Here is a 23,429-nt window from a genome sequence, read left to right as displayed (position 1 = left end):
GGCTGCTCTTTCCCACAGGTCAGTCCTCTACAGAGTTCTTCTTTGCTTGCAGTGGGGGGTGTTTGGACCTTCAACTAGGTGTGCTTTGATTTGTTTGTTAAGATAAGCCTGATTTTGGAAAAAAAAAAAAAAAAGCCTGATCCAAGAAAAGAGAAAAGGAAAAGGAACAAAAAAGCAGACAGAAAAACAAAAAACTATAAGCCTGATTTCAAAGAAAAAGGAAAAGAGAAGGAAAAAAGAAAAGAAAAAGGAAAAAAAAGAAGCCTGATTCAAAAAACAAGAAAAGGAAGCAAACAAGCCAACAAATGAACAAAAAACTATAAGCCTGATACCAGAAAAAAAGAAAAAGAAAATTAAAAAAATTAAAAATTAAAAAAGTTAAAGATAAATAAATAATTGGGGCACCTGGGTGGCTCAGTTGGTTGGGCATCTGCCTCTTGATTTTGGCTAGGTCATGGTCTCGGGGTTGTGGGATTAAGCCACATGTTGTGGTCTGTGCTTGGTGGGGAGTCTGCTTGGGATTCTCTTTCTTCCCCTCCCTCTGCCCTCTCCCCACCCTCTGCCCTCTCCCCACCCCCTGCTCTTTCTCTAAAATGAATGAATAAATCTTTTTAAAAAAAATAAATAAGAAGAAAGCCTGCTCCTGTTTCTACCAGAACTGAAGGTGATGCTTTCGAACACTCTGTAATCAATAGACTTGGTATATGCCGGGAGCTTGTGTTCGTCTTCTGAGAGGTCCGCTTTGCTTGCTCACAGTCAGACGTGTCTTTGCAAAAATGCCCCTGCTGGGTGCAGGGGGTTAGGGTTTGCTGTAAGCAACTCCAGCCTCCACTGGAGACTGTGTTTCTCTCTGAAGTCTGACAGTGTTGGTGGGCAGGAATGGATGATGGCGTCACATTGCCCTCTTGTCCCCGAGGAGGGGAACTCATGGCACCCACTGTTCAGGAGGCCCTCACAGTAAAGCAAACAATATCCCCTCTTGTGTCCCAGGTTTTCGCCAGATCCCTGCCCTCAACCTGTCTGTGCCTGGGCCATCGTCACACCTGGTGCCACAGCTCTTCTGTGTTTTATCTCTGGCCTGTGGCTGGGATTCAAAACTCCAAATCTTAAAGGACCCATCAAGTGTGGACTTGTTTCTCTTCCCCCGGAGGAGAGCCTTGCAGCGCACCTGGCACTGTCCTTTCCCAGAAAAGCAGTCACACAGTGTGTGCACAGTGGCTGAAGTCTATGGTGAAGCACTAACCAGGTTATCTGTCTTCTATGCAAGTGTCTGTCCCCTGCTGTTGAATGGCCATTCAACAGCTCCCGGCAAGGCTTTTGTCCTTGGAGAAGCAAAATACCCTTTTCCGAATGTAATCCAGGAAGGAGAACGTTCTCTCCCAGTGTGACGTAGGGGATTCCCCACCCTACTGCGTTCTGTGTGAACCCTACCTGCTGCTGTCTCTCCCCTCTCTCCCTCTCTCCCTGACTTCCCTTCCACAAAAAGGGCTCACTCCCCTGTGAGGCACTGTGGCTTTTCTCTCCCCCAATTCACATCTCCAAACCTCACACCTGCCATGTTCTTCCCCTCCAGGTGTGCAGATTGTTTTCTTAATCCTCAGATCGATTTCCAAGTTGTTTGAAATGATTTGATGTTGATCTAGCTGTGTTTGAGGGATGAGGCAAGCTCAGGGTCTCCCTACTACTCCGCCATCTTAAGTCCTCCCTTGGATTTATTTTTCTGATATGCAGTTAGACTTAGTTAAGACTTAGTTTGATCCTTTCAAGACTTGCTTTTAAACTTTGTTGGGACAAGTTCAGACCAACCTTTATTCTAGGGTTAATTTTGTTCCCCTATATCTTCTGAGGATGCCGCTGGATGATCTGTGTATTAGGATATTTTTCTACTGTGGCTGGTGAGGACATGAAGTATTACCAGCCTTATGTGAACTCCAAGTATTATTCTAGCTTCTTGCTTTTGTCTTTTTCTTTCTTTCTTTCTTTCTTCCTTTCTTTCTTTCTTTCTTTTTTTGAGTTTTTTTCCCTGGCTTTGGGTGTTTTCCTTTCACATCTGTGCATATCAGTGCTTAGCCAAAGACTTAAGAGGACCCTTCTGCATATCTCTGGAACTCTTTCTCTGTGTAGCTTCCTCCTCTCTGGTAGTCTGCCCCACAAATCATAACTGCTTTGGCCTCCCTGAACACCAGTCTCTGTCCCCTCAACTCAGTGAGTGCTCTTTTTGGGTTCCTTTTCCTTGAGCCTTATCCTGGAAACTGCCTCAAGGCAGTAACCTGGTACAATTTTAGGGCTTTCTTTGTTTATATATGTTTGAGGTTATAGGTCTTCCCTGCCCAACGTCTGAAAAATATTCCTTCATAAGTTTTGTACTGTTCTATGGTTTCTAAGGTGGAGGGATAAATCTAGTCCCTCTTACTCCATCTTGGCTGGAAGCAGTTCAATTAACTGAACTTTTACATTTAAATTTTAGCTTTGTTTTTCTTATCTTGCTATGCTTAGCTTTTAGTAGAAGGAGGCAAACAACACAAAACCAAGGCTGTGTCAGGGATTTATTTTAAAAAATCAATTTGTAGAGCATGTCCCAGGCTCAATCCACACTCAGCCAATCTGAGAACTATATGCCTTAGATGTCTAATTTTTTTGTAATTGATAATAATGACCCTTAGACTCTTAACCAGTAGAAAAATACTGTCTCACTTAGAGTCTGCTCACTAAGAAAGGATGAACTCAAATTTTATAAAATGGCTTTGCAAGGGTGGTGTGTGGTTGTGGGGAGTAATCCAAAGGGGTTTCTGCTTAACACTTAACTTGCTAGAGTGTTCTATTGCCTAAGAGAATTGCTCCCAACTTTCCAGGTAGTACGTGTTTTTCCTGTACTTGATATTTATTACCTAGTTTATCACCTCTACATATAGTTGCTTCTTACCCTCTTCTGTTCTTCCCCACCATCAGTGCTTCTTCCCCACCGACGCCATTTTCTTCCTGGCCCCTGCAGTGTGTCAGAAGCTGAGCTATGTCCCAACTCCTATGAGGCTTGATAGAACTCTAGCTGTACTTTCCACTGCACTCTGCCATGGTGCCTCTACAGGCTGGCTTCCTCACTGACTTTTGACTATGTTGTACTCATTTGGAATTTTAAGTTCATGCTCATGCTGTTACCACTGCCCGCAATGTCCCTTGCCACCACAAATCTTGGGCATCGTTCAAGGGTCAACACAAGTTGCATGCAGGGGTAAATGCTCAGAGTCTGAGAGTGCAAACAAACACTCCACTTCTGGCTCGGGGCTTAGTGGGTAGGGCAACCAAAACTTATGTGGCATAGAAGTAGGAAAGGGAATCAGAAATTGACCTCTGCAGGCGGAGAGCCAGGGAAGGAGGTAAGGACATGAACAGGAGCATTTTACATCGCTGAACTCACTTGGGAAACTGTGAGAGACCATTTTCAACTATGCTTGAGGAAGGAAGGCCAGATGGCTAATGGGCAATTCTGCAGGAAGGAGAAGGGGCAAACCTGGCTGGGAGGGGGCAGCAGCCAGTTCCTTTTTTAGCAGGGGGAGAAAACCAGAGCACCAGGTGTGGCTAGTGACCCTACAGTGACAGTATGAGTCTTTGCAGCTTAGAAATCACCTGTGTGCCCCCACCCGCTCCTCCTTCTGCTCATTGACTCTTGGTGTGGGTGCCAGTCTCTGGCCTGAGGAGATGGACAGCTCTGTGGCCCGGAGTCCTGGCCCTTCTTTTGTGTCTCTGGCATGGCTGGCAAAGGTAGCCTCTGTCTGGGACTCCTGGCTCTTGGGAGGGGGTGGGGGGACCTTTCCTTCCTGGTCAGCTGCTCAGTACTGCTGGCCTGACCTCACTCTCCTTTGGTGAGTGAGGCTAGAGACACAACATCTTCAACCTCTTTCTGGTTTCTCTTGAAGGCAGAGCCTCTATTTGAAGGGCTCCAATAAGGGAATTACTTCTCTTCCTTCTTCTCCTCTTCCTTTCCTACCTCCCTTCCCTTCTCCTTCCCCTTTTTCTTCTCTTTCTTCCCCTTTCTTCTTCTGAGTCTCTCAGGGACTCTTTTGTGGACTCAAGAATGAAAGATTCTGGCTCAGTGGCACCTCTGGTGGCCTGGGCTGTCTCATCTGTCCTATTCAGGGTGAGGAGACCACCCCCCTTTGCCTACAGATGTTAAATCTTTACTGCTTTTCAAGTGGCCATTCTCCTGTCCTTTGTCCTTGGCGGTGGGGTGGAGGACATGTTCACCTTGCCCGAGGATGCCTAAGAGCTCTGGATGCTCATCCTGAGGGTTTGTTGGAGGATACTCACAGTCTCCCCAGACCCACACCCCTGGTGGGAGTCTGGTGCTTAGCGGAGTGGATTACTGAAGGAGTAGAGTGTCAGGGGAGGAGCTGTGCCAGAATTTCTCATTTAATTCTTACAACAATGCTATGAGATAGATAACTATTGTTATCCCTTATACGAGGCTCATAAAACCAAGTCTCAGAGGAGTTTAGTAACAAGTTTAGTAACTTGTCCAAGGTCACACAGCTAGTAAGTGACTTAAATTAAAACCCATGTGCATTTCTAGAGCCTGTGTTCTTAACCAGGATAGGTTAGGCTACTTTGACGGCAAATCAGTAAACTGTGTGAATGCTGGTACTGGCAAATATGACTTTTCTTGCTGTTGACTGTGGGTGTAAGAAGATGTATTCTCTTCCCCTCTGAATTGTGTGCCTTTGTGGACAGAGGCTGGCCCCACCTACAGTTCAGATGTTTGGCAGATGTGACTGGGAGCTCTGAAGGGAATTGGAGTAGGTGTCAATTAGATGACCAAGTTCAAGTCACCATGTCCTGGTCAATAGAGCCATGGGAAGTGCTGAAGGAGGCACAACCATTAGTTGTGCTCATGGAGGAGAAATCCGCATTGAAGCAGAATTCTCCTCACTTGCCAGGTTTCTTACCAAAGGGTATCCTGATGAAACTCATTTGGACTTTGTTTTCTTGGGTGAGTCAGGTGGTTAGAATGCGGGCCTGCCAGCAGGGCCTGCAGCCCCCTATTGGAAGGTACTAGCTAGAGCGCTCCTGTGAGTGCCGTAATTACTGAGCCATTACTGAAATGGGCTTTGGAAGAAAACTTGTTTAAAGGGTTTTATATCCTGGGATTTTTTACTCCTCCAATGTTATTAAAACCCAGTTGCTGTTTTCTCGGTTAGGCAAATGTTAGAGGAAATGAAATATAAACAGATGAATTTCTTCCCTCTGACGTTTGATTTGCATTCCTTTTAAAAGCTCTGTTCTACAGCCTTAATGTATGTATTTTTTTTCTTTTGAGATTGACAGTGGACTTTAAAACTCATGTTTCTAAAAAAAACAGAGCTTTGATGTGACCTGCGTTTCTTTGCTGTATCCAAATGGTGTATTCTGGAATGTGTCTTTTTGGGCAGAAAATAGCCATCAAGTAGATCCCTCCACTCAGAGCTAGGCATAGTGTGAAGGAGGATGCAAAAGCTTCCATGGGTGGCTCCCCACTGCCTCAGCCATCTTTCTTCACCATCCCCTTTCTGCCTCCAGCCGACTTGCACCAGAGACTGCTCACTCTGCCCTCCCACCCACTGTAGTGTGCCCCCCCCTTTCCCTCTCTGTTTCAAGAACTTCACTCCCATCAAAATGTTCTCCCCCAGGACCTGTACTCTGCCCCCGGCTTTGCCTTACCATCCATTCTCTTTCTTCCATCCAAGACTAGGAACTGACTCCTCCTTACTCTTTCTCCTGGTCTGACTCCTACCTGACTCTGGTTTCAACCTTGCTATACTCCATGCTATGCCAGAGGCAACAATAAGTATTTGTTGAATGAATGAATAGGTAAGTGAATGAACTTAAGCAATTCTGATAATTTTTTAAAGATTTTATTTATTTGAGAGAAAGAGAGAGCATGAACAGGGGAAGGGGCAGAAGGAGAGGGAGAAGCAGACTCCGCCCTGAGCGGGACCCTGAGATCATGACCTGAGCTGAAGGCAGACACTTAACCGACTGAGCCACCCAGGTGCCCCAGTAATTCTGATAATTAAACAGCATGTCAGATCCTTTATTATTTCTAAATCGCTTCAGTATGAACAATTTCAAATATACAGAGAAGTAAAGGAGTAGTATAAAGAACCTGATGTGCTTGTCACCCAACTTCTATAGTTATCAACATGTAGCCACTCTGTTTTCATTTTTACCCCATCTACCTCTTGTCAGGCCCTTTAACTGAGTGCAGTTCAGGCAAGCAAGTGCATGCTGGGAACGCTTAAAAGGCCACTACAGTATCTGTCCTTAATCATCCGAATTCATTTAGATCTCCTGCTTGCTCCTCTGTTACTCTGTGTTTGGAACTTTCCTGGATTTTTGTTTTGGCTTCTGTTTTTCACTTCTGTCAGGGGTTCTTAATCCAGGTACACAAATTCCCAAAGAGTCCATGGATAAATCCGTCAATTATATCTCAATTTAAAAAAATCAAGGGGTCAGGGCACCTGGGTGGCTCAGTCAGTTGAGCGTCCGACTCTTGATTTTAGCTCAGGTCATAATCTGGGGTCCTGGGATCAAGCCCTGCATTGGGCTCTGCGCTCAGCAGGGAGTCTGCTTCTCTGCCTTTCTCTCCCTCTGCCCACCCCCTCCCTGTGCGCATGCTTGTGTGCGTTCATGCTCTCTCTCTCAAATGAATAAATTAATCTTTAAAAAAAATCACGGGGTCAATAAATTTGTATGGGGAAAACACAGCTTTGTTTTCACTGGCCTCTAACTGAAATTTAACATTTTCTTCTATCATGAGTATAAGCAACAAACCACAGTAGTATTCACAATACCTGCAACTTTGAAGCCAGTAGAAACGTTTTTAAAGATTTTATTTATTTGACAGAGAGAGCACAAGCAGAGGGAGAGAGAGGGAGAAGCAGGTTCCCTGCTGGGCAAGGAGCCCAATGTGGGACTCGATCCCAGGACCCTGGGATCATGACCTGGGCCGAAGTCAGCCGCTTAACCGACTGAGCCACCCAGGCGTCCCTAGTAGAAATGTTTTTAAATCAAATGACAGAAGTTGTAGAGATTTCAGAATACCTCTTATGCTCATCACTGCTTTGAAATTATGGTAGCTATTATATCCAGTACTAGATCTTATTATTTAATGTGTTAATAAAATAACACATATATTACTATATCATATAAAATAGTATATAATTGTATAGCATTTTATTTGGTTTCCTTTTTAATCCATTGTGTTTTATTTTATACATGTAAAAATATTACTCTCAAAAGAAATCCATAGGTTTCACCAAACTGTTAAAGGGGTCTGTGGCTCAAAAATGATCAGGAACCCCAGGTCTAGACACTTGGCTTGATAACATATTTGAACTCCCTATTCTAACTTTGATTTGCTCCCTCCCACCACCATTCCCCCATCCCTCTCCACCACACTGTTTATTGCTTGTTTTCTGCCTGATACACAGGAAGGAAGCACCTCTCTTTTAAATCCTGCCTGCAGGGCTGATTGCCCAGGGCCTGCTCCTTTTACTTTCTGCCAAAAGAAGAGCCTGAGCAACCTTGGCTGGCAACCCCAGAAAACGGATTCAGCCAATTATCATTTACTAGCAATAGGAGGGCCTGATGGATGACTTTAATATATTTTAGTTTTCTACTGCTCAAGTAATTCTCATAATTCATCTGGTTTCACATTATAATCTATTTTAGACCCTGACTGTTGGGTAAATATTTAATCCCTGACTCTTCCATGGTTTTGGCAGGCACCCCAGCCCTTAGAATTGTAAAAGAAGCAGGTTGGGTTGGGTGCCCCTCCACACTTTCTTTTACCAAGGCTTCCCCCACCTTTTCTGTTCCTTCTTGGCCTCCTTCCTTTTCACACTCCAAGACAGTTTCATTTCTTCTGGGCCCAGATCTCTACTAGGTGGGCCACAGGCAAATCTAGTGGGCCTCACAGTCTGATGGCCCCTGCACTGACTTTATAGGCCTGAATTGTAGGAGCATAGCTCAGGTTGAAAAGGGTGGCCATCCCAGCCTCTCTGCAGGGAGGCTTTGTCTCATTCTTTGCCTCAAGTCCACCCCACTGTCCCCATTTTCTCTACCTGCTATCACTCTTAGCCTTTAGGACAGTGACCAGACCTGGACAGCTACCACATGGGCTTGGTGCCTCTGGAGGCGGGGCTTCCAGAGCAGGTACTAACACCCCAGAAGCATCTATTTCCTGTAGTTTTTGATTTCCAATATCTACTATCCAGTTGTCGGGTAATAGATAATTACTGTCTCTTCCATTTCTGAAGTCCTTGTGCCTACAAGAAATTGTCCTCTAAGTTCTTTTTATTATGTCTGAGGGATGCTGCTATTTCTATAGATCATTTGCAGAGGAGAGAAGATTGACATGCCCTGATTCTTCCCTTCTTCTACTAACAGCTCCTGTCAATTTCCCAGGTAACTTTTCTCCTTAAAAGGGAATGTTCTTAAAAGAATCTAATACTGGTTTATAATGTCAAAACACCTTAAACTTACTGTTCTTTTCAGACCTTTAAATGCAAAATCAGGCATGAGAATCCTATAAAAATCTGAGGCAGACAGCTCAGGATTAATTCAGGCTCATCCTAATTCCCTTCATGTGTTAGCTAGCTTCCCTGCATCTCTCCAGTTTTTACTTTCATACGTTGGTTTTACATTTCTGCTAACCCCTCAGACTTGGGGAATCTATGTTTTGGGCTCTATACCAACTTGCGTCTTGGCGTCCTCAGGACTCTGCATTTGGAATGTGCTCCTTGGCTCCATCCATTGTAACCCTGGGCAACAAACACATTGGCTACACCCACCGTCCTTGGAACATCCTCTCCTCCTGCCTAACACAAATGCTGAGCTCATTCACTTTCCAGGCCCTCCAGAGATCTCTTGTATAGAGTCATGGATCACGCATCCCACCTTGCAGCTCAGCAAAACAGCATCGGATGAGAATGAGGCAAAAGTTGAACCAGCACGTTGAATTACCACCATCCTTGTGCAGAAACAAGATAGGAGTTGCTGGCACCGTTCTCTTGGGCCTTCTGTTAAGATGCCCTTGAGCTGCTTCTGCTTCTGTTGTGGCTTCTTACTTCAAATATGAGCATTAACACAAATAAAGCAATTGCTTTTTTCTGTTGTGCTAAAATACATATGATGTAAACTTGGCCATTTTAACCACGTTAAGTGTACAATTCACTGGCATCAATTATATTCACCATGTGGTGCAACCATCACCACCCTCCATTTCTGAAATTTACATCACCCCAAACGGAAACTCTGTATCCATGAAGCAGTAACTCCCCATTCTTCCCTCCTTCCCATCCCCAGTTCCCTGGTAACCTCTAATTTATTTTCTGTCCCTATGAATTTGCCTATTCAGGCTGTTTCGTATAAGTGGAATCCTATAACATTTGTTCTTTGTGCCCGGCTTATTTCGCTCAGCATCATATTTTCCAGGGCCATGCTGCTATAGCATCTGTCAGTATTTCATTCCTTTTTAAGGCAGAATAATATTCTCTTGTGTGGATGTACCACATGTTTTTATGCATTCATCTGTTGATGGACACCTGAGTTGTTTCTACATTTTGGCTATTGTGAATAATGCTGCTATGAACTTTGGTGTACAGATACCTGTTGGAGTCCTTACTTTCAGTTCTTTTGGGTGTATACCCAGCAGTAGAATTGCTGGATCATGTAGTAACCCTATTTTTGACTTTTTGGGGGAACTTCCAAACTGTTTTTCACAGTGACTGCATCATCTTAACATCCCCATCAGCAATGCATGAGGTTCCAGGTACACATCCTCACCAACACTTGTTATTTTCTGATTTTTAAAATATTATAGCCATTTTAGAAGTGAAGTGGTATATCTTTTTTTTTTTTAAGTTTTTATTTTATTTAAGTAATCTCTGTACCCAACGTGGGACTCAAACTCACAATCCCAAGATCAAGGGTCGCATGCTCTTCCCACTGAGCCAGCCAGGTGCCACAAAGTGGCATATCTTTGTGCTTTTGCTTCATACTTCCCTAATGTCTAATGATGTGAAGTATCTTTTCACGTGCTTTTTGACCATTTGCATGTCTTCTTTGGTGAAATGTCTTTGCCCCCTTTTAAATTGAGTTGTTTGTCCTTTTGTTGTTGAGTTGTAGGAGTTCTTTATATATTTTGGATATTAAACCCTTATCAGATGTGTGATTTGCAAGTATTTTCTCCTGTTTTATGGATTGTCTTTTTACTCTCTGAATAATGTCTCTCGATGCACACAATTTAAAAAATTTCAATGAAAAAACTTCAATTAAGTTTTTTCTTTTGTTGCCTGTGTTTGGTGTGATAATTAGGAAACCATGCCCAAATCCAAGGTCACGAAGATTCGCCCCTGTGTTTTCTTCTATGAGTTTTTATAGTTTTAGCTCTTAAATTTAGGTCTTTGATCCATTTTGAGTTAATTTTTGTATATGGCATAAATTCCAATTTACTGCTTTTGACAGTCTCGATTCCTAACTTCTGGCTCTTTCTCCAAATTTGGCTTCATACCATTGTTCTTACTATTTTTATTATTATCTTTTTTTAAAGATTTTATTTATTTATTTATCAGAGGGAGAGAGCTAGCACAAGCAGGGGGAGTGGCAGGCAGAGGGAGAAGCAGGCTCCCCGCTGAACAAGGAGCCCAATGTGGGGCTCGATCCCAGGACCCTGGGATCATGACCTGAGCCGAAGGCAGATGTTTAGCTGATTGAGCCACCCAGGTGTCCCAATTTTTATTATTATTTCTTAAATCTGCACCCTTGGACTGGCTATGCAGTTGGGATCTTGGGCTCATCAAGTCCCTGCAACCATGAGTTTGTGTCACTCTACCAGTATGTCAGGGAAAGATACCAGGCATAATCATAGAGTACCAGGCAGCTGGTCACCGATTCTAAGAGAAGGAGATTTTCTTACATTAGTATGCAGGAGAAACATGTGTCTACCACACACCTAATTGGAACCAGTATAAAAGGATATTGTAATAGAGAATTCAGAAGGGTTGAGGAATCATAGATTGTCCTCAAAAGAGCTATGAGAGCTGAGATCTCTCGCCACGTTAGTCATATGACACAGTCTCTGCTGCACGTTAATCCTTGATAGTAGAAAAATATCCTGACTCTTTAAAGAGTGAAGGCCCTGCCGAGAAGATAAGGCAAACGTGACAGGCCGCTTTGGGGAGTCACCTTGGACAGGAAGGAAGCACTCTTTTGTGCTGCTACGTGTTCACCACAACACGCTGCTGGCTCTTGACTGTGACAACACGGAAGGCCGAGGCCGTCTGGAGGGAGTAATGAATTTGCATCTAATGCGAGAGAAAGTGACCCTGGAATGAAAACCTTGCTGTGTCCCCACTCGTGCTGTAGAGGACAGCATCTCTCTCAGTTCCTCTACTGCCTAGGGTTGTGGCATCTGCCAAGAAAGGTTGAGAATCTCTTCTTCCTTCTCTTCTTGTGCAATTCAGTGAAATTTCATGGAGCAGTCTACTCTGGGCCAGGCCCTGCACTAGACTGGGGATTGATTGAAAGGTGGAAAAGACTTGGTTCTTATTCTTGGGAGAATTTCCCCCCAGTCTTATCTCATTGCTGCCTTACCCTATTACTTTGTGGAAACGTGAGTGCTTCAGTCTGTATTGGTTTCTGGGGATATGTGAAGGAGCATACTCAGGATTTTATGCTCAGGTTTCCATAGAGGAAATGAGCTTTGAGGGTGCACGTAAGAAAGGTATAGATTTGACTGAGGGAAATAGGGCATGCTCCTAGAAGAAAATCTTTCCTCTGCCAACCACTGTATAGTTGTATCTTAGGTTGTTGGGCTTTGATAATGTATTAATAATAATAATAATGATAAAAACAGTTAACAGCGGGCACTTACTTTTGGCAAGCACTGTACTTAGCATTTTATACGTATGAATTCATTAAATCTTTGCCTCAGTCTTATGAAGTGGGTGCTTTTATCATCCCTATTTTACAGATGAGGAAACAGAGGCACAGACTGATATGCTGGTTTTGCTGTCTGTAGATTTATATAAATAAAGCAGCACCCCCTGGAGATAGATGTTTCCCTTTTGGGCAGTGCCAGTCTAGTCAAGCTCTGCCTGAATTGAGGTTACACTGACTGCCTAAGAATGTCAGGCTACCATGTTGATCCTGTTGGCATGGATGGTATCCTGAAGGCTGTCTGAATCCTCTTAGGAAATCATGCTTCTTCTGCCTTTATCAGGAACTGCCTCTGCTTCTGGGGCAGTGTGACCAGACTGGTGAGGCTAATGTCAAGTCTTGGGAGAACCACTTGTTATAATTGACTTAACTTCATTTGAGAGATCTATGACATTAGCATTTTAAAGCCATGGGTACTAACTCTGTAAACCCTGATTAACCAAGCCAATTTCCCCCTAATTGTGCTTTGGAACTTTTTACCTGTCAGATTTCTCTGGCTAGTGATTTTGTTAACTGTTAATGTTGAGTGTTTTTTATGTAACCATTGGCCAAAGGATATCTTTTGAAAGCTTTTTTTTTTTTTTTTTTGGTTGGAGGGGGCTGAGTAACAAATCAAAACATTCCTGAAATAGAACATTCCCTATCTTCCTCCTTTCTATTCTCTCTCTTCTTTTTTCTTTCATACAAAAGCCCTCAGTCCCGTGCTTTCACCAAAATACACAATCTGCCTTTTAAGTGGATAGAAAGAAACTGTTTAGATAGCCCCCAGTCCCCTCTTCAGTTGTGATGAACAGTGAGATGAACAGTGAGCTAGTTTTGCAAATCGTGCCATATATATATATATATATATATATATATATATATATATATATATATATATATAAATCAGGTGAACTACTTTTAAAGAGGAACAGAAAAAATTTTATCAAATCCCTGGTGCTGGAAATATAGTAATGGTCAGTAAGTATGTATATTTCTCTCATTTGCAGAGCTGTCTGTGAAATGCTATCCTGTAGGAGATAAAAGAAGAATAAGACACAGTTTCTGCCTCCCACCAGAGGCTTAACCTCAGTCTCCCCTATTCTTCACAAAATCTCTTGAATTGCCTGTTCTGCTTCATTCTCACTGCCAAGGTGGTAGTGTGGGCTGCTGTACCACCAGAGCTGCTTTGCCGCCAACAGTCTCCCAGCCCACTTCCATCTCATTTCAGCCTCTCTTGTACACCATTGCCAGATTGATCTTCCTAAAGTCGTGTTTCCCAGATTGTGCTTTGGGGAATGTTAGCCCTGATACATGCTTCCTGTGCAAGAGAGGATTTTGTGCCAATGCAAGTTGAGGAACCAGGGAACATTCAGATCCCTCCTAAAGATTCACAGGGTACCTAGTTAGTATGTTAAAGGACCTGAGAAGTCCTGCAATAAAGAAACATCTTTTTAACTTTCTTTAAGCCAACTTAATTGACCACAGGACTTCTTTGTCATGTAATGTCAATTAATATTACATACACACTTTTGTCAGAAATGCTGCCTAAAGCATCATTTTAATCATGTCACTTTCCCAGTTTTAAAATCTCCAGTGCTTCCCCACTTTCCCATGGGAGAGGGCTATCCACCTTGTCAGTCTTATGTCTCAAGGACCTTTACAACGTGATCTTAGTTTAATCCAACTCAATTTCATCTCTTGCTGCTTCCCTACTTGGACCATTTTTTCCCCAATTAGACTGCTCTGCTCATCATTCTCTGCCGATCAACTCTTAATGTCCAGATGAGGAGTTAGGCCAAGAATGACTGGGGACAGAGATCTGAGGCTTTCAGCAGCAGTCATTTGTGAGTAGGTTATACTTGGAAGGCCGGGCAGCAGGAAGCTGGGAGTGGGACAATCTGAGTAAGAGGAAGTGGAGGTAGAGTCCAGGATGAGTAGGTGTGGGAATCCCCATAGCCGAAAATGGCTTATAACTTAAGATATAATCATGAGCATGCAGTGCAAGGGCAGATAGCCAGAGAAATGAACATCAGGACAGGGCAGATTTCAAAAGTAAGTGCCAAAAAAATGAAAAGAAGCAGTGGTGGGATCAAGTCAACTATTTTTCATGTGTAGAAACAGCTATGGTGCCTGCCAGGATGGGATCAAAAATGAAAGCATCCCGGGGGCCTGGGTGGCTCAGTCCATTAAGCGTCTGCCTTCGGCTCAGGTCGTGATCTCAGGGTCCTGGGATCGGCACCCCACCCCTCCCCGGGCTCTCTGTTCTGCGGGAAGCCTGCTTCTCCCTCTCCCTCTGCCCCCCCCCATTTGTGCACGCTCTCTCTCAAATAAATAAAATCTTTTTATAAAAATGAAAGCATCCCTAAAGACAGGGATGTGTGTGTGCGCGCGTGTGTACGTGCACCTTTGTTTAAGGCAGTGAATGGTTGATATTCTTTGAGAACCTGATGGACATTATGAGGCTTCTCTTCAGAAAGATGCACATACACAGAGAATTTTGCATAAAATTTTAGGGATAGACTCTGAAATCCATGGGCCCAAGTTTAAGAAAACCTTTTTATTTAATGTTTAAGGGAGAGAGAAGGTGAGAGAGTGAGAGAGAAAGAGAGAGAGAAAGGGAGAGGAAACTTCCCAAACAGAGATGCTAGCAGGCCAATCTCTTAGGTATATTTTTCTCCATTCTGTCTCCAAAGCAGTCCCAATTATAAAAGCTAGCAGCATGACATTAACCGAATTGTACTTCATTTCTGCTTATTGATTTACTCTGCTACCACTTCTAGAATTGATTCCGTGACCTGTTCTCTGTGACGCTTTTCCATGTCCCTGAGAAACCCATACTCTGTGACCTTTCGATCTGTGAAACACACACGTACGCACATACACATTCACACTCGCACAGAGTTGCTTAGATACCTTCATGTCTACAGCATCCCGGAGAGAAGGAGACACATGAAAGAAAACAAGGTGGTCTATGAATCAGGTCCCCAGGGGACTTTAAGGAGAGGGAGTGTTCTGTGTGGATAAGGACAGGGCAGGGTGTGAATGAAGTTGCTGTGCTAGGTGAGTGATTAGGGTGGTGAAACTTGCTTCAAGGAACAAGTGTATTTGAGTGGTGCTCACATTAAAGTGTGAGGCTTGAATTTCTTTTTTTTTTTAAGATTTTTTTAATTTATTATTTGAGAGAGTGAGAATGAGATAGAGAGAGCATGAGAGGGGGGAGGGTCTGAGGGAGAAGCGGACTCCCTGCTGAGCAGGGAGCCCGATGCGAGACTCGATCCCGGGACTCCAGGATCATGACCTGAGCCGAAGGCAGTCGTGCAACCAACTGAGCCACCCAGGCGCCCGAGGCTTGAATTTCTTATCACTCTTCTCCCAAAGCAATGGTTGTCAACCCTGGCTATGTATTAGAATCACTTGAAAAGCTTTAAAAATATGCCCATGCCCAGGCCCAAACCCCAAGGATTCTAATTTAATTGTTCTGAGGTGTAGTCTGAGCATAATTATATCTTATAAACCATAAAACATTTAACTTAAAAATGCTACTCTACATATATTAAAAATAGCTCGTACAAACACATGTAATGTATTCTGTAGCTACTGGTTTCCTTTGCTTAAAAATATTTTATCTATTATCTATCTATCTAATCATCTAAGGAAACTATAAGTCTTACCTATGGAAAAGCCTGTATTCTATCACAAACGTGTATGGCCAGATTCCTCAGACTTCCCCCCCCCCACTCCCTTTTTGGTAGATGTATTTTAGATTTTTATTATGATATAAAAGTAGACAGAACAGTATGAAGAACCCTTTTGTTCCCATCACTCAGTTTAAGTAATTACTAACCCTTGGCCAATCTTGTTATATCTGTATCCTTACTACTCCCTGTGCACTTGTGTCTTAGTCTGTTTGGGCTGCTATAACAAAAATCCCATAGAGTGGGTGGCTTAAACAGCAAACATTTGTTCTTTACAATTCTGGAGGCTGGGTAAGCCTGAGGTCAGGGTACTGGTAGGTTCTGTGTCTGGTGAGAGCCCCCTGGTTCATGGATGGCTGTCTTCTCCTTGTGGCTTCACATGACGGAAGGGACAAGGGAACTCTCTGTGGTCTCTCTTAGAAGAGAGGGCTCCGCCTTCATGACCTCATTACCTCCCAGAGGCCCTACCTTCACATACCATCACATTGGAGATTCAGTTTCAAGATATGAATTATGAATTTTGGGGGAGACACATTCAGTCTATAGCAACATATATATATGTATGTATATATATATTCCTTCAGTTCTGTTCTTTTTAAAAAAGATTTATTTATTTTTATTTTAGAGAGCAAGGGAGAGAGAGAGGGAGAGAGACAGAGGAGGGGCAGAGGGAGACAGAATCCTCAGGCAGACTCCCCGCTGAGTGTGGAGCCCGACACGGGGCTTGATCCCGGGACCCTGAGATTATGACCTGAGCCAAAATCAAGAGTCAGGTGCTTAACCGACTGAGCCACCCAGGTGCCCTTCAGTTCTATTCTTTTTAAAATAGGTTTATTGAGATATAATTTACCTTCTTTTACTGTAAGCATCTATTAAGTTTTGAAAAGCTAATACAGTTGTATAACCATCACTGTGATCAAGATATAGAACATTTGCATCACCCCAAAATGTTCCCTTATGCCCCTTTTTAGTAAGCAGTCACATGGTATGGGTGTACCACAGTTTGTCCATTCATCCACTGAAGGACTTTGGGGTTATTATCAAATTTGACTATTATGAATAAAGCTGATATGAACATTTGTGTATAGGTTTTTGTGGAAACATAAATTTTAATTTCTTTTTGGTAAATATCTAGAAGTGGGGGGCCCCCTGGCTGGCTCAGTTGGTAGAGCATGCGATTCTTGACATTGGGGTTGTGAGTTCATGCCCCACGTTGGGCATAGAGCTTACTTAAAAAAAAATATCTAAAAGTGGAATTTCTGGGTCACATGGAAGGTATTTAACTTTAAAAGAAATTGTTGTCCTTATAAGTACTTGATATTGTCAGAGTTTATTATTATTTTTATTGTAGCCATTCTAATAGGCGTGTGGTTTTAATTTGTATTTCTTTAATAACTAATTATTTTGAGCATCTTTTTTTAAAAAGATTGATTGATTGATTGATTGATTGATTGATTGATTTGTCAGAGAGAAAGAGCCAGAGTGAGAGAGCACAAGCAGGGGGAGCGGCAGGCTGAGGGAGAAGCAGGCTACCGTCTGAGCAAGGAGCCCGGTATGGGGCTTGATCCCAGGACCCTGGGATCATAACCTGAGCTGAGGGCAGACGCTTAACCGACCGAGTCACCCAGGCACCCCTGTTGAACATCTTTGATGTGCTTATTTGCCATCTGTACTGGGTTGAATAGTGTCCCCTCTGAATTCTTGTTCACCTGGAACCTGTGAATGTGACCTTACTTGGAAATAGGGTCTTTGCAGATGTAATCAAGTCAGGATAAGGTCATGCTGGATTAGGGTAGGCCCTTATCTAATGACTGATGCCTTTATAAGAAGGGAGAAATTTGGACACATACAGTAGTCTGCCCTTACCTGTGGGGGATATGTTCCAAGACCCCCTGGGGATGCCTGAGACCATGGATAGTACAAAACCCTCACATATGCTATATTTTTCCTATACGTACATACCTATGATAAAGTTTAATTTATAAATTAGGCACAGTAATTATTAGTATTATTATTAGTATTGTTGATTAACAACAACAATAATAAAATAGAGCAATTATAACAGTATACTGTGAAAAAAAGTTATGTGAATGTGTTCTCTCTCTCAAAATACCTTACTGTCCTGTACTCACCCTTCTTCTTGTGAGGATGTGAGATGATAAAATGCCTATGTGATGAGACGAAGTGAGGGGCATGATGTAGGCTTGTGACATAGCGTTAGGTTACTACTGACTTTTTGACACTGTGTCAGAAGGAGGATCATCTGCTTCTGGATTGTGGTTGGCCAGGGGTAACTGAGACCGTGGAAAGCAAAACCTCGGATAAGGGGGGACTATTGTACATACACAGAGGGAAGACAATCATGTAAAGATGGAGGCAGAGATTGGAGTTATGCTGCCACAAGCCAAGGTGAGCCAAGGACTGCTGGCAACCACCAGAAGCTCGGAAGAGGCAAGGAAGGATCCTTCCCTAGAGCCTTCTGAGAGAGCATGGACTGGCAGACATCTTGATTTTTGGACTACTAGCCTCAAAAATTATGAGAGAATAAATTTCTGTTATTTAAGCCACCAAGTTTGTGTTGCTTTGTTATGGCACCTCTGGAAAAGTAATAAACCATCTGTATATTCTCTGGTGAAATGTCTGTTCATGTCTTTTGGCCATTTAAAAATTGGATTGTTTGTTTTCTTATTGTTCATAGTTTTGTTCAACACTCTACTTTTGGATAGCAGGGAAACCTATATATCTAAATTAGTCTTTAATATAATCAAATATTCATTCACGTATAAGTTTCCAGTTATCTCATAAATGTCATATTTTTTTTCTGTTAGCTTGTTTGAATGCAAATAAGGTCCATACATGGTAATTTTTGATATGTCTCTTGTATTCTTTTAATTTATAGGTTCCTCTCATATCTTTTTTTAAAAAAGATTTTATTTATTTATTTGTCAGAGAGAGAGAGAGAGACAGAGCACAAGCAGGGGAAGCGGCAGGCAGGGGGAGAAGCAGGCTCCCCGCCAAGCAAGGAGCCCGATGCGGGACTCAATCCCAGGACCCTGGGATCATGACCTGAGCCAAAGGCCGATGCTTAACCGACTGAGCCACCCAGCCATCCCCCCGCTTTTTTTAAAGGTTTTATTTATTTGTCAGAGAGAGAGAGACAGACAGACAGACCTTTCATATCTTTTTATTCTTTGCAATTTATCTGTTGAAGAAACTGGGTTCTTTGTCCAGTAGAGTTTTCCACAGCCCAGATTCTGCTGAAAGCTTTCCCATGGTATTGTTTAACATGCTCCTCTGTCTTCTGTATTTCCTGTAAATTCATAGTTGGATCTAGATGCTAACTCAGGTGCAGGTTCATATATTTTTTAGCAACCTCAATTATGAAATACTCGTATCAAGCCATAAGCAATATAATTGCAAAACAGCCCTCTACACATTTCACATCTCATCAATTCTAGTATTGTAATTGCAACCCAACAACTCATGAATGTACAGAAACAGGCATCACGAGGAGCAAGAACTATCACCCATTGATTTTGTAGATGAGCAGTGTGCAACTCTTGAATGACAGTGCTCACTTCACTGAATCTGTGCACTTTTCATTCATCTTGTGTGAACGATGGGGTGACTTAAACTCAAATGCAGCATATAAACATTTTCTGGCCAAAAAAGCACAAGTTAAAAACAAAATATTTACATCATTTACTATTTAACACCATAAAAAATGGCCTTAACTAAGCTCTTTCTCACTATATTGAGCAGACTAATAGGGCATCTTAGGGCATGATAGAGACTCTCCTATCACAGATGACTCTCAGGTTAAACTCTTTAAATAAGACCACCACATATGCTTCACCAGCTTTCTGAAGTACACTATGGCTGCCCTCAGGAAGCTCAAATCTATTTTGAAATCCTGGATAATTTCCCTTACCAGATTCTGAAAAGAAAGCTTTTGGATTGGAAGCTCTATTGACTTCCAGCCTGTACAACAAGACTTTTAAGTCTCTGTCTGTCTTAGTGACCAGCTATTTTCATGGGGGTTTTCCAATCAGTGGATTTGTGAGCACAGTGCTTTGTGTCACCCATTTCCTTTAACCTAATACCAAAGTCTGTCTCTGCTGCTATGCCATTCATGTGCTCTAGTAACCAAGCTAAGAAAAAAAAAAGTTGCTTTTCAACCAATACCTAACCTTTCCACTCTCAGAATCATTGTCTTTTTAAAAAGTTTTTTATGTATTTATATGGGTATACACACATAAGTAGTGTGTGTGTATAAGTGTGTGCATATGTATGCACACAGATACATATGTAATTTAAATAACTTTTTAAAAACGAATAAGGAAGGACTTTTAAAATATAACTACAATGACGTTATCACTTCTAACAAAATGAACAATAATGTATTAATATGATCTAATACCCAGCCCATATTCAAATTTCCCTGGTTTTCTCAAAAATTGGTTATTTTGAGTCAAGTTCCAAACAAGAGCCACACAATTCATTTTATGGCCATGTTTCTTAAGTCTTTTTTATTCTACAACAATGTCCCCTCTTCCTTTTCTTCCCATGTATAATAGCCTGAATGTTTGTGTCCCCCCCCACAAAATTCATATGTTGAAATCCTAGCCCCCCGTGTGATGCTATGAGGAGGTGGGGCCTTTGGGAGGTGAGTAGGTCATGAAGTTGGAGCCCTAATGAATGGGATTAGTACCCTTATAAAAGGGACGTCAAAGAGCTCTCTCGCCCTTCCACTATGTGAGGACACTGCAAGAAGTTGGCTGCAAGAAGTTGGCTGTCTGCAACTAGGGGGCAGACCTTCACCAAGAACCCAATCGTGCTGATTCCTTGATCTTGGACTTCAGCCTCTAGAGCTATGACAAATAAGTTCCTGTTGTTTATAAGCCACCCATTCTATTATATTCTGTTAGAGCCGCCTGAACTGAGTAAGACACCATGCTATTGGAGAAATTGGGCCATTTGTTTCTCAAAGTGCCCCACTTTCTGTGTTTGGCTGATTACCTCCTTCTGGTACCATTTAACTTGTTCCCCTATCTCTTTTATTTCCTATACAGGTGTTTAGATCTAGACTAGAAGATTTATTTGTTTCAGGTTCACTGCTTTTGGCAAAAATGCTTTGTAAGTGGTGCTGTGTGCATTCTATTGCATCAATCAGAAGGCGCATCATATCTGGTTGTCTCACTTTTAGTGATGAGATTTATTTTGCGGTGAGATGGGCTTGGCCTGTTCCTTGTTAAACTTTTAGTTAATAGGTTTAGCATTCATTGATGCTTTTTTTTTTTTGTAAACTCTAGCACATTCTTATTGCTGTATTAATTTTGAAGACGAGCACATCCTACCCACAGCAGTGTTGTTCCAGGAAGCAGGGCAGGAATAGTGGTAAGTTAGAAAAGAGACTATGAATTGCACAAATACTATAAAAGTAAAAACATGTTTCAAAACTACAATAAGCCCGTATCCAAAGGAGTCGTCTAGGTCAGTGGCGTGCTGGGCTGTGAATCCCGCGGGCTCGCTCTGGCCTGCCGGCGCCCGTGAGGCCTGCCACCTGCCTGGCAGAGGGGGAATGCGCTACACAGAGCCAGGAGGGTTGCTACTGGGTGGGAGAATTCACAGACGTTCCAGGTGACTCATGTCAGGATCATTCCTTGTGCAAAGTCTGATGTAGATGAAGATAAAGTGGTTTCTTGGTCAATAACTGCAATTTCTTTCTTTTAAAGTCAGTGGGTTTCTTGTATAGTCTTATTACAATCGGCCCGGCTTTAATTTCATCCATCTCCATGAAAGCAAAGCACTTGGTGCTGGTGAACCTTTTTTTAGGCTTGCAGTGTTCGAATTCAAAGAAGATAGCTGCAGCTTTGGTTAATTTTTCAACATCCTTCTGGAGCTCAATGTCCACGTTAAAATGAACATATGTATCTTCTTTTCTTGAAGCCACAGGAGTATCTTGCACAGGAGTTAAATCTATGCCATTCAGATCCTTTACGCTAACTGTGATATAGGGATCGATGCACTGCCCCGCATCCTTCAGACCGATTTTCTCAATTCTGATGGTGAGTGGCGTCATTCCTGGCTCTGACAGCAGCCTGGGTAGTAAAGTGCCGTGAACTCTAGCAGGAAAGGAATCAGGAGACCCTGCTCCAGCACCACCCTCTTCTTCATCTTCTTCAAATTCCAAATTCTCTTCTTCACCAGGTGCTAAAATTCTTCTTAAGGGGACAGGCTGAACGTCAGATGGGAATTCCTTATTATACGTAAGAATATTCTTTAGGATTGGTTCTAGCTTCTTCAGGTCCTCCAGTTTAAATTCTTCTTGAGACTGTGTGGACTGTAAAGCTGCACTTCGTAATTCCAAACATGTTGCAATTTTGCCTATGGTTTTCTTTCGTTCTTCTGTGAATTCAGAATTATTGTGTTGAGCTTGGGCCTCTTTTTGTAGATGTCTTGCTAATATCTGATACTCGTCTATCGCCTCCACCAGCTGGCCCCAAGAGTCAAAGTCGGCGCCTCTCCTAAAACTGGCGCCCCAGCGCTGCAGCAGACTCCGGGTCACCTCCGACATGGCCGGTGCCCACCCCGTCCCCTCCCGCCCCTACCCCAGCGAGGCCGGGCTCTAGGGCGCCATCCTCCCCGGGCCTGGCCCCGACATTAACAGGGCCAGGAGGAACCGCTACGGCCACCACCGCCACCCACCGAGGACTCATTGATGCTTTTTGCCTAAATCCATTCGTTCATTAGGAGTTGCAAAGTGGTGACTTTATAATCCTCTCGTTCCTTTTGCATCGATTAGTGGAACTCTCTGTAATGAAGAACTTTTCTTATCAACCTTTTTAGTGACCCTGAAGTACTGTTTGACCAGGAAATGAAGAATCAGTGCTTAATTCTTTACCTTTGTTTATTTTTAATGTAACGAGTTGTTGCTCTAGAAACTTCCAGTGATGATCAATGAGTTTTTTTCTTGAGAGTCCTAATGAACTTACAGAATTTTATATATTTGATGTGTTTCAGTCAACCACAATCATTTTTTAAATGCTCAATTTGATAACCTTTGGCCAGGAGAAGCCCCTTTAAGTCAGCTCCTGGGTCTTGCTGTATCCTCAGTAGTCTTTGATAGTGTCCTTGCTTTTTGGTATGACAACATGCCTGAGGCTTATCTTGAATTCCCTACCCTACACCTGGAATCAGCCATTTCTCCAGGGAGCCATGGATCCTTTTAATGGGAAATGCAATGAACATAAGTAATTTTGTTTGTTTTTGAAATAGACTTTATTTGTTAGAGCAATTTGGGGTTTCCAGAAAAATTGAGCCAAAAGTATAGGGAATTCCCATATATCTCTTCTTCCCCTCTTCCACAGTTTCCCCGATTAACATATTGCATTAGTTGGGTACATTTGTAACAACTGAGAAACCAATATTGATACATATTATTACTAAAGTCCATAGTTTACATTAGGGCTTACTCTGTGTTGTATAGCTCTATGCATTTTGAAAAATGTATATTTCATGTGTACACCATTATAGTATCATACAGAATATTTTCACTGCCCTAAAAATGCCCTGTGCTCCACCTGTTCATCCCTTACCCCCCTCCCAGAACTCCTGGTAAGCACTGATGCTTTCACTACTGCCATAGTTTTGTCCACAAATATTTTCAAAAAGTTCTATCAGATGAAGGAAGTTCTTAAAAGACCAAAAGTGAGGATGAAATGTTACCCAGAGGAGACAACTGAAAGACCCAAGTCCCTGCAGAGGCAAGAGCAGATG

The 23,429-nt window shown here is 42.6% G+C and overlaps 1 protein-coding gene across 1 annotated transcript; it reads right to left on the bottom strand.

The window, feature by feature from the left end:
* Nucleotides 1-20,956: 20,956 nt before the first annotated feature.
* On the bottom strand, nucleotides 20,957-22,358 carry LOC113931498 (axin interactor, dorsalization-associated protein-like). The gene has a single exon (XM_035725813.1). The coding sequence runs from the start codon at nucleotides 22,225-22,227 to the stop codon at nucleotides 21,307-21,309; it is 921 nt and encodes a 306-aa protein (XP_035581706.1). The 5' UTR covers nucleotides 22,228-22,358; the 3' UTR covers nucleotides 20,957-21,306.
* Nucleotides 22,359-23,429: the final 1,071 nt, after the last annotated feature.

This window comes from Zalophus californianus, chromosome X (genome assembly GCF_009762305.2).
Source record: "Zalophus californianus isolate mZalCal1 chromosome X, mZalCal1.pri.v2, whole genome shotgun sequence".
NCBI lineage: Eukaryota > Metazoa > Chordata > Mammalia > Carnivora > Otariidae > Zalophus > Zalophus californianus.
This window is presented reverse-complemented; position numbering and strand designations above follow the sequence as displayed.

Coding starts and splice junctions, on each gene's coding strand:
- LOC113931498 (XM_035725813.1), bottom strand. CDS start 22,227: ATGTCGGAGGTGACCCGGAGTCTGCTGCAGCGCTGGGGCGCCAGTTTT.